The sequence below is a fragment of the Suillus discolor genome (assembly GCF_016758755.1).
Source record: "Suillus discolor strain FC423 chromosome Unknown F5147scaffold_104, whole genome shotgun sequence".
NCBI lineage: Eukaryota > Fungi > Basidiomycota > Agaricomycetes > Boletales > Suillaceae > Suillus > Suillus discolor.
In genome coordinates, this window is record NW_024541351.1 from 13,882 (window position 1) to 30,514 (window position 16,633).

The following is a 16,633-nucleotide window of genomic DNA, read 5'->3' on the forward strand; positions in this document are numbered from 1 at the left end:
GGCGTACTACAACAGGTTCTGAGGATCATGCCTCAGTCACATCGCAAGCCCAGCGGACTATGCATCCCTTGTACGAAGGCAGGGTGCAACCGCTGGTTTAGGAATCGGTCGGGGCATACTCAGCATGTGAACGCGAAGCACCCCATTTTCCTAACGCCACCTGCACCAACTCAATTGCCACCTCATCCACCAAGCCCTGGGCTTGGCCCCATGGACTTTGGTGACACCAGTCCCATGGATGATGAAGATCCTCCGCAAGTAAGGGCGGAATTCTTTGGCACTGGTGACCAGTTGTATAGAAATTATCACCCTTTCTTGTCCGGTAAGTTCAATCACTCTATTTTTGTTTAACAGTACTAAAAATATACCTACATTATACCTACATAGCTCGTCCCTGTGATCCTGAGGGCGTATTCCTTCCACCAGGAACTCCTCCACCACCACTCACAGAAAAGTCACCGGACGACTGGACTCCCTACAGGAGCCGCGTCGAATTTGAGCTGGCCGACTACCTATTTATGAAGAATCAAACTCCTGCCAATTCAATTGACCAGCTCCTGAACATTTTGTCAGCTTCCTTGATCCAAGCTGGGGGTAAACACACTCTGTTCTCCGATCATCGCGACCTCTACAGGACGATTGACAATACTCCCCTCGGCGACGTTAAGTGGCAATCCTTTTCAGCCAAATACACCGGCACAATCCCAGATGAAGGTGCCCTGCCCTGGATGGAAGATTCCCATGAAGTTTGGTTTCGCGATCCTCGCGACATTATTCGAAATATGCTCGCTAATCCAGACTTTGCTGCGGAGATGGACCTTCAACCCTACCATGAGTTTGCAACAGAGAATGATGAACGCCAATGGAAAGATTTCATGTCCGGAGATTGGAGCTGGGCTCAGGCTGTACGTCTTTCATTATCTCATTGTGTATGTCTCAACTAAGGCATCTACAGGACAAGATATCCGAAGATCCTGACACTCATGGCTCCACATTCGTGCCAGTCATTCTCGGAAGCGACAAAACAACTGTTTCAGTTGCCACTGGGCAGAACGACTACTATCCACTCTACGCCTCCATTGGTAACATTCAGAATAATGTGCGTCGTGCTCATCGTAATGCTGTAGTTGTCATAGGCTTTCTTGCAATGCCCAAAAGTAAGTGGTCACTTGTTCCCTGTCGCATTGTTCTGACATCTTAAAAAGCAACCAAAGAGCACGCTGAGACACCAGGCTTCCGAAATTTCCGACGCCAACTCTTTCATTCCTCACTTTCATTCATCCTCAAGAACCTCAAGCCTGCTATGACAAAGCCTGAGGTCACACGCTTCGGGGATGGCCATTACCATCGCGTGATCTACGGGCTTGGACCTTACATTGCGGACTATGAAGAGCAGGTGCTGCTCGCCTGTATATTTCGAAATTGGTGCGCCAAGTAAGTTTTTCTCGATGACCTACTGTTATTTATGCTTATGCCGAGCAAGATGTCTTTCACGTCGCAGGAAACCTCAATGATGTCAGTCTCTGTCGCTCAAGATCTCATACAGATGCCCTAATCGAAGAGTGCGACTCTGGAACCCTGCATTCGGAATATGGTATAGTTGGCGAGCTTGTGGTAACTTGTTCCCTTAGTTTCATTAGTACTTAGATTCACTCATGAATGCAGCCGTTTACGAACGATTTCCCCCGCGCTGATATTCACGAGTTGCTTGCGCCTGACATTCTCCATCAGCTCATCAAGGGGGCATACAAAGATCATTTGGTTGATTGGGTAGAGAAGTATCTCCTGCAGACACATGGAAAGAGGCGAGCTAATATTATCCTAGATGACATTGACCGAAGGTGCGTTTTCTTTACTGTAATTTTACTTAGACTTAATTTTTCATAGAATTGCGGCAGTCCCTCCATTTCCTGGATTGCGTAGATTTCCCCAAGGACTGTCATTTCAAACAGTGGACAGGTGACGACTCGAAAGCACTTATGAAGGTAATCTACATTTTATTCTATACAAAATATTGTAGCACTGATTGTCTTAAGGTTTACTTGCCTGCCATTGAAGGATATGTGCCAGTGGACGTCGTGCATTCCTTCCGGGCATTACTTGAGTTCTGTTACCTTGTCCATCGTAACGTCATCAACGAGAAGTCCCTCTCTGAAATCGAAGATGCGCTGACTCGTTTTCATACATATCGTGAGATTTTCAAGACGACTGGAGTAGTCACTACTTTCTCACTTCCTAGGCAACACTCTATGGTTCACTATGCCCGCCTTATTCGACTGTTTGGTGCTCCAAATGGGCTGTGCTCCTCGATCACGGAGTCCAAACATATCAAAGCCGTCAAAGAGCCATGGAGGCGTTCCGGCTGATACAAGGCACTAGGACAGATGCTGCTAACTAATCAGTGTTTGGATAAATTGGCAACGTCACGGGTGGATTTCCGTTTTCATGGAATGCTTGCAGGTACATGTGTATCTGCTGTTCTCGCATCACTCAGTATGTTGCCGCTATCTCGTTTAATATGTAATTCTCATTCTCATTACTACTAGAACCATCAGCAGATGGATGACCTGCCACTACTATCTCCCCTGCGCAAAGTGATGTAGAAGAGCCCCATACTACTGACTCGGACCAACAAGAACCCAGTATACCAAAAAGTGCCAGTGTGGCTGACACTGATGTTGCTGCGGACTTTGAGGACATTGACGCACCGATGTCTGTCCTTGCACACGTCGAACTTGCGCGAACGTCTCGTATGTCATTTATTTATATTCTCTATCTTAATGTGCTAACTATGAATTCAAATAGAAGGGAAAAAGCGGGCACAAAGTGTCCCTGTGCTAGCCAATGAGCTTGATATCCCACATCTGGCTGATCTCGTCTCGCAATTCCTCATCGGACAACTGTATCCGGACAAGGACCCTACCGAAGTTCCCGAGAGTATCATGGACTGCCCTCGTTTCAATGGGAGGATACGGGTCTTCAATTCTGCAGTATCAATGTTCTTCGCACCGAGCGATTTGAGTGGGATTGGTGGGATGAAACACGAGTACATTCGCGTGTCTCCCAAGTGGAGAACTGGACATGCACGCAAAGATTGCGTGCTTGTCATTACTGACTCAAATGCTCACGGAATGCGTGGCATGGATATTGCTCAGGTACTCACATTTTTTTCCTTTCGACTCAGGGATGTACGCTATCCATGCGCAGTTGTCCACTGGTTCAACCGAGTTGGAAATGCACCAGATGACGATACCGGAATGTGGATGGTAGAGCCTTCCTCTGTTGATGGTCGCACACACTTTGCAGTGATCCATGTGGATAGTATTTTCCGTTCCGCTCACCTTATTCCAGTCTATGGTACTGATATGCTCCCCCCGGCAATTAAATCCCACCACGTTCTCGACATATTCACCCTTTTCTATGTCAACAAATATGCTGACCATCATGCGTTTGAAATAGCAGCTTAGTGTAACTCACTTTTTCTATCATTTTGTTTACTTTGTTCCTTGTCGCTCACTTTTCACCTTACTCACTTTTTGCCGACTTTTCCGCTTATTATATGTTGGTTACTTAATTTCAAAGCATGAACTTTTCACATCCAAACAAATAGTGGGAAAAAGTGAAAATGAGTAACAGGTCACTTATTTAAATGCTAAAAAAGCTAGAAAAGTGAACTCATGATTTACTGATGCAATGCCTATGGACAATGTCGCAAGCCGAAGTATGACGTAGACGCATATATGTTGATCGGACATACCTGGGCCGGCAGCCGATATACTTACCGGAGGCCGCCGAATCATTTTTTCCGCAAGCCCAAATGGACAGGCATTCTTTCTGCGTTAGGCTTTGACAGTAATCTTATGGTAACCGAGGTCATGTTCCAGCACTTCAACATTCATCTCTCATACTTCATTGTCACTGTGTCTACTTGTGAACAGAATCATGGCACGAATGAGGGCATGGCGTACTAACGGCTTGTTCGTGATTGGATAATGCGGTTACTGCACAGTAGCAAGTATGGCGGGTGCAAGACGTTGCCTTGTGGATCTGCGCTGAGGTACCCTGAATTTTGAATTTTATATTTGACCCGCACCCCCGTTTTGCGCACGCTCAGGTCAACGTGGCCCAACGAAAGCAGTCGTTCTTGCAATTCATCGCAGTCTTGGTCATATGATTCGTAGCGTACGTTGCAAATCTCCGTGGCCCGTGGGCGTAATGTTGGTATTTCACCTGGGTGAAGGTTATAAGATGAAGTAGTGAATGGCGGCCTGAAAGTAACCCTGCATATCAATGTCTCATCCAATCCTGTCAGAATTCGATATCGTTTTTGCTGGAGGTGAGGAAATATTCTCTTGTGGTGGTTTTGTCTCTTCACCACATTATGTATAGGTGGTACTACAGCCTGTGTTGTTGCAGGTCGCTTAGCTGCATATGATCCCTCACTGAGGATCTTGATCCTGGAAGCGGGTCAACACACCCTCAACAAACCTATTCATGTGCAACCCTACCAATATCCCTTTAACCAAGCAACGACGAGCACCACGGTCACATTCAACATCGGAAATCCATCTCCTCGTCTCAATGGCCGTGCACCAATCGTTCCCTCCGGTCGTTGCGTTGGTGGATGCTCGTGTGTGAATCGTGCGTAGCATAATTTTAACGATGAATACGACTCTGATGATGAGACAGTCATGGTATATACTCGTGCACCTGCTTCAGACTATGATGATTGGGGAGTCAATGGTTGGGAATCTGAAAATTTGATTCCCCTCATGAAGAAGGTCTCGAATGCGTTTTCAAGTTATTTGTTCGAATTACTTATACTTTCAATTTATAGCTAGAGACATATGAAGTGCAGCCCGGTCGTCCAACTCACGGCTATAATGGGCCTATCAAGGTGTCCTCTGGTGGGTGTGAAGTAGGTGTCTCCGACGAGTTCATTCAGATCGGCACGACCTATCACAAGAGGCACTATGCCGACGACACCAATGATTTGGAAACATGCAATACATACAGTGTGAGCTATGGTGTTTCTTCCCTAATGGCGATCGCTAATCAGATGTGTCTTAGCCATGTAGGAAGTGAGTTCCTGCACTTGTAGGCTTCGCTAATGTTTGGCTCATGTATAAAAGGTACATTGACGGGACAACCGGAAGGCGTTCGGACGCGGCTCACCACTATATCTATAACCAAGCTCACAACACAAATTTACAAGTCTGGGACGGAAAGCGCGTGAAGCGTATCATCTTTGAGTAAGTGGGTCCCTGAGATCGCAATTGCAACAAACCATTGACGTCTTTTACAAATGAAAGGGACAAGCGTGCCGTAGGTGTCGAGTTCACCAGTGACCCAGTATCTTATCCAGACGTGGATCAGTCGTCGAGTATTGTGAGAGCATTAAAGCTCGTTGTTATCTGTGGTGGAGTATTCGGTTCCCCGACCATTCTGGAGAGGTCTGGGATCGGTGCCGAGGCGGTTCTCAAGCGATGCGGTATCCAGCAATTGATGAATTTGCCTGGCGTTGGAGAAAATTATCGAGGTGCATATTTATCTATCTATCCTATGAGCTTGACTTAGGACGGTCAGATCACAATATGGTCTTGGTTCCATACTTGGCTGCCGATGAGGTTGTTACCATGGACGCTCTCTGGCGCGGGGAGAGTATTCTACAGGGTAAGCATGTTCTCCTTATGATTCTAGCAATTTACAACTACCCAAATGTAGAAAGTCTTGCAAAATGGACCAGCAGTGGAAAGTCATTGATTGCACAAAAGTTAGTGCGAGTCATTACTGCTGGTATTGTGCTGATTAGTATCTCAGTGGCCTCGATTCAAAAATCAAGTGGCGTCCTGATGACGAGGAATTGAAAGCCATGGGTCCAGTTTTTCAACCACGCTGGAAGGAGTTCTTCCAGGACCGCTCAGACAAGGCTGTTGCAATATTTGCTGCTATTGCGGGGTGGGTGCATATTTCTTGACTTTGATGATATGGAAATACTCATAACAGTTAGATATGCTCCACAGCTCTCGAGACCTCTCTCGAGTATCCTTCCTCGTAACTACATGACCGCCAGTTATTATACAGTACTGCTTTCTGTCTACCCCATGGTTTTTTCTGAACATCTTTGATAGCTTTACCCCGTGTCTGTTGGGAGCGTTCATATCAATGTGACAGAGAACAACAAAGAAGGAATGGACTTTACTACAGGCTTTCTAGATGAGTGAGTGGACGCATTTCATTTTAGGGCACCTGTGTAACTCTGATACTTGATACTCCGCACAGTTCATCCGATATCGTTCCTCTTGACTTCGGGTACAAAAAGACACGCGAAATATTTCGACGCATGGCTTCCTATCGAGGTGAAGTCGCTGCTGACCATCCTGATTTCCCAGAGGGAAGCGCTGCAGCTTGCAAAGAAGCGTTTGGGCCAGTGGACATAAATGCACCTGACATTGTCTACACTGCCGAAGATGACGAGGCGATCAGTCAATTCCACCGCGACGTCGGTAAGTCTCGACTTGCCATCTCTATTTTCACGGTGAAACACTGAATTAACATCAGTGCAAACGGCATGGCACCCGGTGTGTGCAGCTAAACCTTCCATAATTTCATATCTGATCTTTATATTTGTAGCTTGGGACATGTGCCATGAAATCAGAGGCAGATCAAGGAGTTGTCGACGCTCGGCTGAATGTATATGGTGTGTCAAACCTGAAGGTCGCAGATATGTCCATTTCTCCATTGAACGTTGGCACGGTGGGTACTGAACAGGGGATTGTTGACGTGCGATCTAATGATATATACAGAACACGTATTCGACGGCACTTCTCATCGGAGAGCGGGCTGCAATGATCATTGCCAAAGACTTGGGTATCAATTGCGTGGACCTGACTAGGGCTCAGTTTAAGTGATCTCTCGTGTGTCACTACATGCGCGTACTGAGCCGAGCTCAATCTACCACATGTTCCATCCAAGTGTATTTTATCTCGTAAAACACCAACACCACACAATCATCCGTGTCTTCAGGAGCGAGTCGCGGTGCTTTATTTCTTGTTTGTCAAAGTTTCAGTGGTTACAGGAATGTACAAACTCATCTGCCTGAATGTCAGTTTACTCTCAGAACAAGCTTCTTTTCAAGAGGCTTATGGTAATACTCATGACAACCACAACAGATAAGCAGTAAGCGGAATACGTTTCCCTCGTTCCGTTGGGATCCCAGATCCAATTTCCATTTCAATTTTTAAATACATTTTTGTGTCCATTTGGGGTACATCTACCCTGTGTCGGACAATTCTATCTAGTCTAAAGGGCACCTGTGCCCTGCGTCGCATCACTAAGACCGCAAATGCCCCAGTGTAGGGCGTACCCCCACTGGTCCGCCGTTCCTGCCGGCCGTTTTAGGTGCGCGTCTTCGACGATGATGGACGGACATGATTCTTCTAGCTATTGGGTACGATCTGCATGTGTTTTGTTGATCCGCTGTAACAGGTACTTCAAATTCACTTCCGTACGTCCAATAAGTTAAATATTTAGGTACCAAGACGAAATTTTGAATAAACACGAACCGAATTCATATCGAAAATCTTTCTCCTGTTTCACATAGTACTGCTAGTTAACACAGACGCTCTCCTGGAAATCGATTGAAGTCATAGCAGTTGCTGCATCGGATTGGGCCACAAGCCTAGCATGATATTCTCGAATGCTTAGGATGAGGCGTGGTCCCAGTATGAACATCTGCGTGAGCATAAATATTTCAGAGAAACCACTATAAGTTTGAGTCTCCGTGGAATATGAGGACTATGAAAGTGGTGAATCGGGGTTGCATGCAAAGGTCAGAATAGGTCGGCGTACCACTGAGATCGTCGGAGAAAGATAACCAATGAGCTCGATGCAAGTAAGAGCGACAAAACTAGCGATGATGCAGGACTTGAATTAGCGAAAAAAGAGTATATTCAGATTGTGAACTCACCTCGCAAAGTAAGTAATGTGAGTTTTTATCAAAATCGTGAAACAGTCAATGATTATTCCTCCTGATGATTGTTGTCGCATTTCACGGAAGTGTTCTAGAGCTATCCAGACTGCGAGGCAAAGTGTGAGGACCTCCCATGCAGTGAGGAGTATCCAAGTGGTGTAGTCCAGAACTCGTAGGACACTTCCCCTAAAAGCAACAACGCATTCATAATTGCCAAAAAGAACGCGTTCCTCTGATATTTGCCAATAAGCCAGGTGCACTTGAATGTTTCATCCGCAATCGATGCTTACCGACTACAAAATGGCTCACTGTTATTGCGATCATCACTCCGATGGCGATTCTTATAGCCAGGAAGACGACGACGAGGAATATCAGCATACGTCTGGATTTCTGATACATGGCATATAACCGAACGATCATGATGACTTGCCTGATATATCAGTCAAGTCAATATCACAAAAATGCATAGCTCACCACCCAGCATTATATTTGCGACATCATTAATGTATTCTATTGCGTCGGACATGATATGGCCTGACAAATCAAGTAATATAAGTTATTAGTCTTGGAGGAGCACGCATTTTAAAGAAACTCACAACTGCGGAAGTCATTATCTTGATCTTATAAGTTTTTCAAGAATTTCACTCACCCCTACATAGCGATGTGTTGATTGAACGAGAATAACTGGGGTTCACGAAGAATACTCACCATATCAGTCACTGAGATTGTCGGAACATAAACTGCATGCCTTCGATCAGAACACACACGACTTTGGGATATGGAGAGACACACCCAGAAGTTAGAACACAGATGCTGATTGTGAATGATGGCTATTTAGCACAACGCCGATTGCATATCCTCCGAAACGTACATGGCATATATCATTCCGATGTAGCGCACCTAGGATATTTCGAAGTTAGTACCACGACTTGCCAACCATATTTTTGTCAGTTACATACACCAAGGTACATAGCGGTCATCAGGGACCAGTGTCGACCCTGCCGCAAAATAGTTGAATTTTCACGTCGCTCTTCCGATACTACAAGAGTCTACTCACCCAGATCAACTCAACCTGTAAATCATCGTTAGCGGGATGGCTACTCTAATAATGGCATCAACCTGACCTCTTGTCCGAACGTGAGTGCTGACAATACCTGAGGCCGTCAGTGGTTTTTTTTATACTCGTTCTTGCTCACCCCAGTCGTACATTAAACAAACAAAGGAGGCAACTGCGACGCCGTGAGCAAGGTCAGATTAACTCGTCATTTTCATGATCCCACTAGCTATTCACGAACCTACAAAATAGCTGCTTAGGCGATGTGGATCGATGAGTGGCCCGGACCAACTGGGATCGTCGGAGACTGTTAGAGTCATATTATCAGAGAATGGAAGTAGACGAGTGGGGGAACTTGGGAGGACGTATGATGATGGCATTCATGTTAGATATACCATATTCAAGTGCTTGCATCACCGAAGTGAGATTGAGGGATGGTATCTATTCTTGCCTTGGTTGGCATACACGTAAAGCAGATAAGGGTTTCATCAGTGAAATGCTGTAGAACACATACGGTCCTAACTTAGCGCAACATAATCATCGAAAGAGCTCGAGGTCTCGCATTTCAATGATGACATTGAATTCAGCAGTCCCTCTGCCTCACTGGTCCAATTTACGAAGTGCGAAAGGTCTCTTAACAAATGGCTTGGTTACATTCTATCAGAAATGGTCAATGATATCATTGGTAAATGCCACTAACTGACAACTCACCGGTGTACCTCTATCATCATCTGCCAGCGCATATACCTCAACGTGTAATCTAATGAACCGCTTTCCTCTCCCAAACTCGGTCGTATCCTCGATCATCGGTCACTCCATGCGAGCTATAGCGCTCATGGATGTCTTCATCGGGCTACAATGTCACAAGGACTCTTATGCGGTAGGTAGCTTTGTTACCGATGAAAAATTCAAATACTGTTAGTATGGGTGTCGGTGGCTTGTATAGTAGTATGCCTGAGAATCAAATAGAGGGAGGGACGGCTGTTCCGTTTTGTTACGTCAGGTGCGGGTAACTAGAACGTTTCCTTGGGTTCGTGTACATGAGGATCAGTACAGATGGGACCAAAAGTGCATACATGCATTGTTCCCAATTCCCGGTCACTAAGACACGATCGGCTTGTATAGTGACGAGGGCAGTCCTACAAAGGTGGATAGTTGGCCAAATATTGTGAACGGGGGAGGTGATGAGCAGGCATATAAAGACAAAGAAAGAGATCGGTTGTACGAAGAAAGAACCATAGAGAAGGAACAGGAACGCGGAACGAAAGCCACGAGCAGGTGTGCTGATGCTACATGCTTCATGAATGTGCGATGACTCCAGCCGGGTGGTTCACAAGTGGTGACGGGATTGAATGCACCAGTGAATAAATGCTGGTGAATGTATTTGAGAGTGTGCCTGTTGAATATTTGGGCCCGTTTCTTTGAAAGTTGAGAAACTTCACCCAGAGGCTATTGAAAGAAACCGTGATAGACACAGACCAATGTTAGGATCAGATGGAACCGAAAGATAGGCATCAAATGGTGCTTGCACTTTGTGCATGTCTGGCATCATACTTACTCTGCTGCAGAGAGGAGTCCGAACCAGGCCTTAAACAGAGCGAAATAAGGTACTACTACGGACTCGGCCGGAAGCGCAAGCTTTATGTAAACGTCCAACATATGTCTACACACGGTGCCGGTGATCGAGAATCATATCAACATTCATCTGCGTCTCGTGAACTTTTGATTCTCTACGCTACGGAAACAGGTACAGCTCAAGAGACTGCTGATCGCATTGCGAGAGAATGTCGAAGAGTCCATTTTCACTGTCGTGTGCAGAGCATGGATGCGTATCCACCAGTAGGCGGCTTCCCAATCGTTGTAACCTAATATTCAGGTCTTGTACAGGGAACGTTGATTTCGGAACACTTGGTCATCTTCGTGGTTTCGACCACTGGCTGGGGAGCTGAACCCAGAGCCATGAGTTCATTATGGAACATGTTGTTGAGGTCCGATCTCCCAAATGACCTGTTCGAGGACATGGATTTCTGCGTGTTCGGCCTTGGAGACACGGCCTATGAGAAATTCTGTTGGCCGGCAAAGAAGCTATCGAGAAGGATGCAGAGTTTGGGAGGGTATGAAATTTGCTCACGAGGAGAAGGAGACGAACAGCATCGCATGGGGTGCGTATCCTTTGTTTACTGCGTTCACATGGCTGATCGAAGTGCAGGGTAGACGGTGCATTGGACCCATGGATTGAAGGTCTCCTAGAAGTTCTCACACAGCTCTACCCGCTACCGCACGAGCAAGATAATATTCCTGCTGGTCGACCACCACCTCGCGTATCCTTGAGCAATGTGGGATCTGATACCTCGCTGGATCCAGATCCTCTAGATGAAGACACGAAGTTTCATACAGCTTCGGTGAAGTGCAACAGACGGATCACTGCGGAAGATTGGTTCCAGGACGTACGCCATTTTGAATTCTCCTTCGAAGACAATATAAAGTACGAGTCTTTACCTTTGGCATTCGCGGCTACTGATAAATCTCAGATATAATCCCGGAGATGTTGCTGTGATCCATCCGTCTGCAGCTGCATCAGAAGTCGACACTTTCCTTGTCACCATGGGCTGGGCGAATGTTGCCGACGATTTCTTCACAATAGAACATACAATGTTAGGTACGACAACACAGGATGCAGTAAACCCCATCTGATATCTTACAGATCAAACGTTGCCCGACCATCTACCGAAAATTGTTTCCCTTCGAATTCTATTCACACGCTATCTCGATTTCAATGCTGTGCCCCGCCGCTCTTTTTTCCAATTGCTGCGATATTTTGCTACCGATGAGCTCGAACGCGAAAAACTTAATGAATTTGTATCGATAGAAGGAGCGGTACGTCAGGTTCCCTCATTTTTCTTTCTTCTATTGAGGACGTACAGGACGAAATGTATGATTATTGTCAACGCGTGAAACGTACGACCTGGGAAGTATTGTCCGAGTTCCGGTCTGCAAGGATACCGAGAGAGTATGTCTTTGACTTGTTCCCTCCCCTGAGACCAAGAGAGTTCTCAATTGCTAGCTCCATCGAGGTGAGCTCGAGCTAAAATGTGTTCACTGCAGTTCAATTCACCTCTGTGTTTCGTCAGTTCCATCCCCGTGAAATCCATCTCTGTGTTGCTATAGTACGCTATCGCACAAAGTTGAAAATTCATCGGAAAGGCGTCTGCACTAGTTATCTATCAGGGCTCAAATTAGGTCCGCACGGCATTCTAGCGTAGTTCCTGAACTCATGTCATCTTCAGGGGATACCCTTCGTATCGGTCTCAGAAAGGGCTTCATTTCACTTCCTACGGATCCAAACACACCAGTGGTGTGTGTGGGTCCAGGGACAGGCATCGCACCTATGCGTGCCGTCATTGAACAACGCATAGACGAGGGACACACTAGTATGTTTGGCTGTCTTTGTATATCAGCTAATCCTTGATGACCCCAGATACTACCTTATACTTCGGTTGTCGTTCTGCACACAAGGATCAACATTATCACACGGAATGGGAATCTCATGCGGAAGAACAAAAACTCTGCTACCGCGTTGCGTGTTCTCGTGATGGACCAGAGGGCGTCAAACGGACGTATGTGCAAGATCTGATGAAAGAGGATGCACAGTATATTTGGACAATGCTGGGGCAGCAACGAGGCATCCTTATCATTTCAGGGTGGGTCCAGATTATATGTAACGCGTGGTGAACTCTAAGCCTTTATGATAGTTCTTCGAACAAAATGCCTACTGCCGTCCGTGAAGCTGTGCGAGGTGCAGTGGAGAGGTTCGGAGGAAGGTCAAATGCCGAGGCTGTGGAGTATGTTGCTGCGATGGAGAGGGAGGGAAGATTAATTGAGGAATGTTGGAGCTGAGAATATTTGAAACTAGTGAGCATCAAATTGTGAAGAAAACATACTCCTTTGCAGAGAAATACTCTATGTAGGACATTACAATCTAGTCTATGGGATCTCCGGTGTCTCGATGGCATCTCCAAACACGCGAATGCCCTGATGTGAGGCGTACCCCATCAGTCCGCCATTCCCGCCGGTCGTTTTAGACGTGCTGTTTGATGAGTGAAATGACTTTTGCAGTTATGTACGTGTGGGTTGGTCTATCGTGATAAAATCTTGACATGTACTCGGCCGCGTGTAGCAGGCTGGTACAGGATTTCGTGGTGCAAACATGTAGTATTGGGTGGGTGAACCTTGGGGACGGGAGGTACGACCAGTTACTTGTTTGACGTGCGCCATAGTGGGCGCGGTGAATCCATGTAGGCGAGTGAAGATTAGCGTACAGGTGGTATACAGGGTGATGGTACAAGAGGTGGGGGTGAGAGGACTTGATGACTTGATATACGCGGTTGATACAGGCGTTTTTATCTGCAGGGGGTGGGGCTATATCATTCTGGGGGTTTGCGAAGCATTGGTACTTTACCATAAGTCTTATGCAGTCGTCTTGAGGAGTTGATGAAACGAACAAGGTGTGGGGTAGCGGAGGGGTCGGAGAGAAGGAATGATAGCGACATGGTGTCGCGGCCTATGGCTAGGAGCATTGCGTGGCGGTCTCTACGATAGTGTGGACAGTCGAGGAGGTAATGCGGTACCGTTTCAATGATGTCTGGGCAGTGTGGGCAGTGGGGGTGCCGTGAGTTTGACGAATGAACGATGCAGTAGCTTAGGGTCGATACGATGGAGACGATTGAAGCGTGGCGACGTTGTACTTCATTACTGTGAGATCATTTAGTGCCCACCCTCGGGCCCAGTCGCCTTCTTTCTTTGGCAAAACACTGGTATTACGGGTTCCATCTGAGATTAGCAACGTCACGATCATCGTGTCTGAGCGGCTGTCCCATTTTGCAAGAGCTCGGGACCATGTGTTCCGGTGGCCATTCGTGCTTTGACTTCAAATACTGGTGCTATGCTGATTCATACAGATCTTCGGTCAGTCATTACTCGTACAATACAGCCAGTGCCAGCGACTTCTGTCAGCTACCATTATGGTCAGAAAGTTTATATATGAAGCGAGCTACGATCAGGCGCACCTTTTCATGCCACCCCAAGAGCACGCTGCCGCTCACATCACCCCAGCCCGGCATCCCCATACCCTTGTAAAGGTACTTCATCAATGTGTCCTGAGCATCCTGGGAGAGCGCTTTCACGACGCTGATTATCTCCGACGATTTCGTGCTATTCAGTATCGAGACAACGGTCTGCAACGTCAGGTTCTTACGCAGATGTCAGCGTATTGGTGAGATGTGGGCAACAGAGTCACCTTAGCTTCCTCGACATTTGGCCCATAAGGTATGCCATCTAGCGCGATTCCTAAGGCCCCTGGTATGTCCCCCCTGCGCGAATGAGTAGTACTCTAGTTAGATCATGTTGTAAAGTAGCGAGGGAACATACCTGGCTAACGTGCTCCGGACTGCTGCCTGCTTCTGTTTCGCATCACTCAAGACCTGAGCGGGATCGCGTGGATCTGGTTCACAAAGCTCGCCCTCCAGTATTACATCCTCATCATAAGCGTCGATGTCGATCTTTCTAAAAGACATGGTCGTTGGAATGGAGTCTCGGAGAGATGTTGAACTCTGGAAGCTGTGACGGCGTGGCTCGACCTCTTGTTGATTACATAACCTTGTCACCTTAGGCTTGAAGCTTAAAGCTTAACCATCAATGCGGCATTATCAGCTTGTGCTGCCCCATTGTCAAGCTTGGACTGCGCATAAGGAGACCACGCAAGATCTATTTCAGACACTAAAAAGAATGTCTTAAATATCCTTTACGCCGTAGGGTGCCGGAATGCCAGCCCTCAGCACGAAAATAATACCACATCATCCCAAGCTCATATATACATACGTGATACGTCACTACTTCACGCCCAAGATCTTACAACCCCTCTCCATACTTGGCCATAACCGCCCCCAACGGCACATCGTCTCCAAACCGTGGCTCGAAGCGCGCAGCGAAGTGTTTTGGGTGCGCAATCACGCCATCCACAAAGCCCGATTGATCAATAGGATTCTCCGGGTCTTGTGTGATATTGAACGACCACAAAAGGAGCGCGAGTTTGATGAAGATCGAGTGATTCGCGATGTGTTGCCCGGGGCAGATTCTGTGCGTTGTTTTTCAGGACTACGGTACATCTGGTTTATCGGGAAAAGGCATGCCTGCGTCCAAAACCGTATGAAGGGAACTTGAGGTCTTCACGGATTTTGCCATCGCTGTCAAGCCATTTCTCGGGATCAAACTTGTTAGGGTTGGGATAGACGTTCGGGTCGCGCGAGATAGCCATGTCAAAGCATGATAATACACATCATTCAGTACCAGTGGTTGTAAAAGACGATAGCGCCTTCTGGTATGCAAATGTCTTTCTGCTCGACCATGGAATCAATTTAGGAATAATCCAAAAGCATTGGAAACGTACGTATGGTATGTCAGTCAGGGCACAGTGGGCGAATCCAAGAGTTGTCACGGGCCTCCAGCGAAGACACTCAAGCATGAACGCTTCAATCTAGGGAAGGGAACCGTAGTCGTCCAACGTGGGAGCTATGATGACCCGGTTGAGATTTGTTTACTCAGATGAGCTCACATGTTGACCTGCACCTGTCACGACCAATGACGGTGTCGAGTTCCTCTTGCACTTTCTCCTGCGCCTTGGGATAGCATGCAGCAGCCGTGACGACAACCATAATCGCGACAGCTAGTCGCGTCTGAACCGGCACCAAAGAGCGAACTAGGCCATTTCTTCATCCGAAAGCTTGTGCGAAGACTGATTCTCGGGAAGGTACCGAGAAAATGAGGATCCAGCTTCGCCGGTCACCTACGAACTAGTTAGGTGGGTATTCAGGAAAGATATTTGAAAACATACGAATTCTTTCAGAACACGATTAAGTTGATCGTGGAAGAGTTGACTCTCTTCCCTTCTCCATTCCTCCAACTCGGTTGTGTATCCCGGGAGGTATCTGATTATTGGGAAACGTTCTACTAATAACGCACCAGGTCGCATGAGATTCTGGAAGCGCTTGAGCATCCATGGCGGTGGGCGTGGACTTGCCATACATGACACGTAAGATGACTGAAGCGGCATAGCTTGAGTTGAATGCATAAGTGGTCATAAAATCAACCATAAAGTGAAGCATACTGATTTGCGACTGCTTGGTGTTCTTTGGGGTTATCAAAGATGTCAAAGATGACATTACGGGCGGCGTCCATCTGAATGGGCGCATAGGGTTCTGCGGCCTTTGCTTGAAGGTGAATGTACGTGGCTCTGGATAATGTAACTTCAGTAAAGCAGTCGACAAGAACAGATATCACTCAACTTGCGAAGTCTCCGAAACTGCTCTCCTGCAGGTGCAAGGATCATACGTAGACCGGCAGACAGAATTCTCCTGCTGCAACTGTGCGAGGACGGTCCGCTAGCAGACCACCCTCTTTTTCCATATTGTCAACGGATTGCTCTGCGAGTGAGTGTGTGCTCTAGGTAGCCATTAGTTCGGTACCATCTTACCTGATTTCTGCCAATGATGATCATGATCCTGGGTCGGACCCGAAGCGAGATGATTGTATTAATTCATTCAGCAAAGCGT

General features: G+C 46.9%; 6 protein-coding genes across 6 annotated transcripts; 3 read left to right on the forward strand and 3 right to left on the reverse strand.

Moving 5' to 3' along the window:
* Nucleotides 1–27: 27 nt before the first annotated feature.
* Nucleotides 28–3,467, forward strand: F5147DRAFT_748224 (uncharacterized protein; the record flags this gene model as incomplete). The annotated part of the gene is made up of 10 exons (XM_041440040.1): nt 28–322; nt 574–905; nt 956–1,157; nt 1,206–1,434; nt 1,521–1,614; nt 1,666–1,845; nt 1,899–1,985; nt 2,037–2,355; nt 2,380–2,460; nt 2,806–3,467. 10 exons carry the CDS (start codon nt 28–30, stop codon nt 3,465–3,467), a joined length of 2,481 nt encoding a protein of 826 aa, XP_041286169.1.
* An 823-nt stretch (nt 3,468–4,290) lies between these two features.
* F5147DRAFT_586757 (GMC oxidoreductase-domain-containing protein) lies at nt 4,291–6,911 on the forward strand (the record flags this gene model as incomplete). The annotated part of the gene is made up of 15 exons (XM_041431949.1): nt 4,291–4,336; nt 4,390–4,641; nt 4,690–4,781; nt 4,838–5,015; nt 5,102–5,252; nt 5,313–5,539; nt 5,587–5,673; nt 5,725–5,773; nt 5,821–5,962; nt 6,024–6,083; nt 6,132–6,220; nt 6,283–6,506; nt 6,562–6,581; nt 6,634–6,756; nt 6,807–6,911. 15 exons carry the CDS (start codon nt 4,291–4,293, stop codon nt 6,909–6,911), a joined length of 1,845 nt encoding a protein of 614 aa, XP_041286170.1.
* A 3,101-nt stretch (nt 6,912–10,012) lies between these two features.
* F5147DRAFT_26782 (uncharacterized protein) lies at nt 10,013–10,608 on the reverse strand. The gene is made up of 3 exons (XM_041428946.1): nt 10,506–10,608; nt 10,103–10,397; nt 10,013–10,051 (listed from the first exon to the last, which is right to left on the reverse strand). Exons 1-2 carry the CDS (start codon nt 10,539–10,541, stop codon nt 10,128–10,130), a joined length of 306 nt encoding a protein of 101 aa, XP_041286171.1. The 5' UTR covers nt 10,542–10,608; the 3' UTR covers nt 10,013–10,051; nt 10,103–10,127.
* A 77-nt stretch (nt 10,609–10,685) lies between these two features.
* Nucleotides 10,686–12,923, forward strand: F5147DRAFT_586717 (riboflavin synthase domain-like protein; the record flags this gene model as incomplete). The annotated part of the gene is made up of 10 exons (XM_041431945.1): nt 10,686–10,865; nt 10,914–11,188; nt 11,236–11,511; nt 11,558–11,685; nt 11,731–11,903; nt 11,951–12,100; nt 12,158–12,266; nt 12,314–12,457; nt 12,505–12,727; nt 12,779–12,923. The coding sequence occupies 10 exons, from the start codon at nt 10,686–10,688 to the stop codon at nt 12,921–12,923; spliced, it is 1,803 nt and encodes a 600-aa protein (XP_041286172.1).
* An 809-nt stretch (nt 12,924–13,732) lies between these two features.
* On the reverse strand, nt 13,733–14,683 carry F5147DRAFT_26936 (actin-related protein 2/3 complex subunit 5). The gene is made up of 4 exons (XM_041428950.1): nt 14,454–14,683; nt 14,323–14,395; nt 14,093–14,275; nt 13,733–14,039 (listed from the first exon to the last, which is right to left on the reverse strand). The coding sequence occupies exons 1-4, from the start codon at nt 14,597–14,599 to the stop codon at nt 13,977–13,979; spliced, it is 465 nt and encodes a 154-aa protein (XP_041286173.1). The 5' UTR covers nt 14,600–14,683; the 3' UTR covers nt 13,733–13,976.
* A 250-nt stretch (nt 14,684–14,933) lies between these two features.
* F5147DRAFT_748228 (cytochrome P450) lies at nt 14,934–16,578 on the reverse strand (the record flags this gene model as incomplete). The annotated part of the gene is made up of 10 exons (XM_041440041.1): nt 14,934–15,159; nt 15,215–15,294; nt 15,472–15,551; nt 15,573–15,593; nt 15,637–15,757; nt 15,916–16,096; nt 16,189–16,314; nt 16,367–16,383; nt 16,419–16,502; nt 16,555–16,578. 10 exons carry the CDS (start codon nt 16,576–16,578, stop codon nt 14,934–14,936), a joined length of 960 nt encoding a protein of 319 aa, XP_041286174.1.
* Nucleotides 16,579–16,633: the final 55 nt, after the last annotated feature.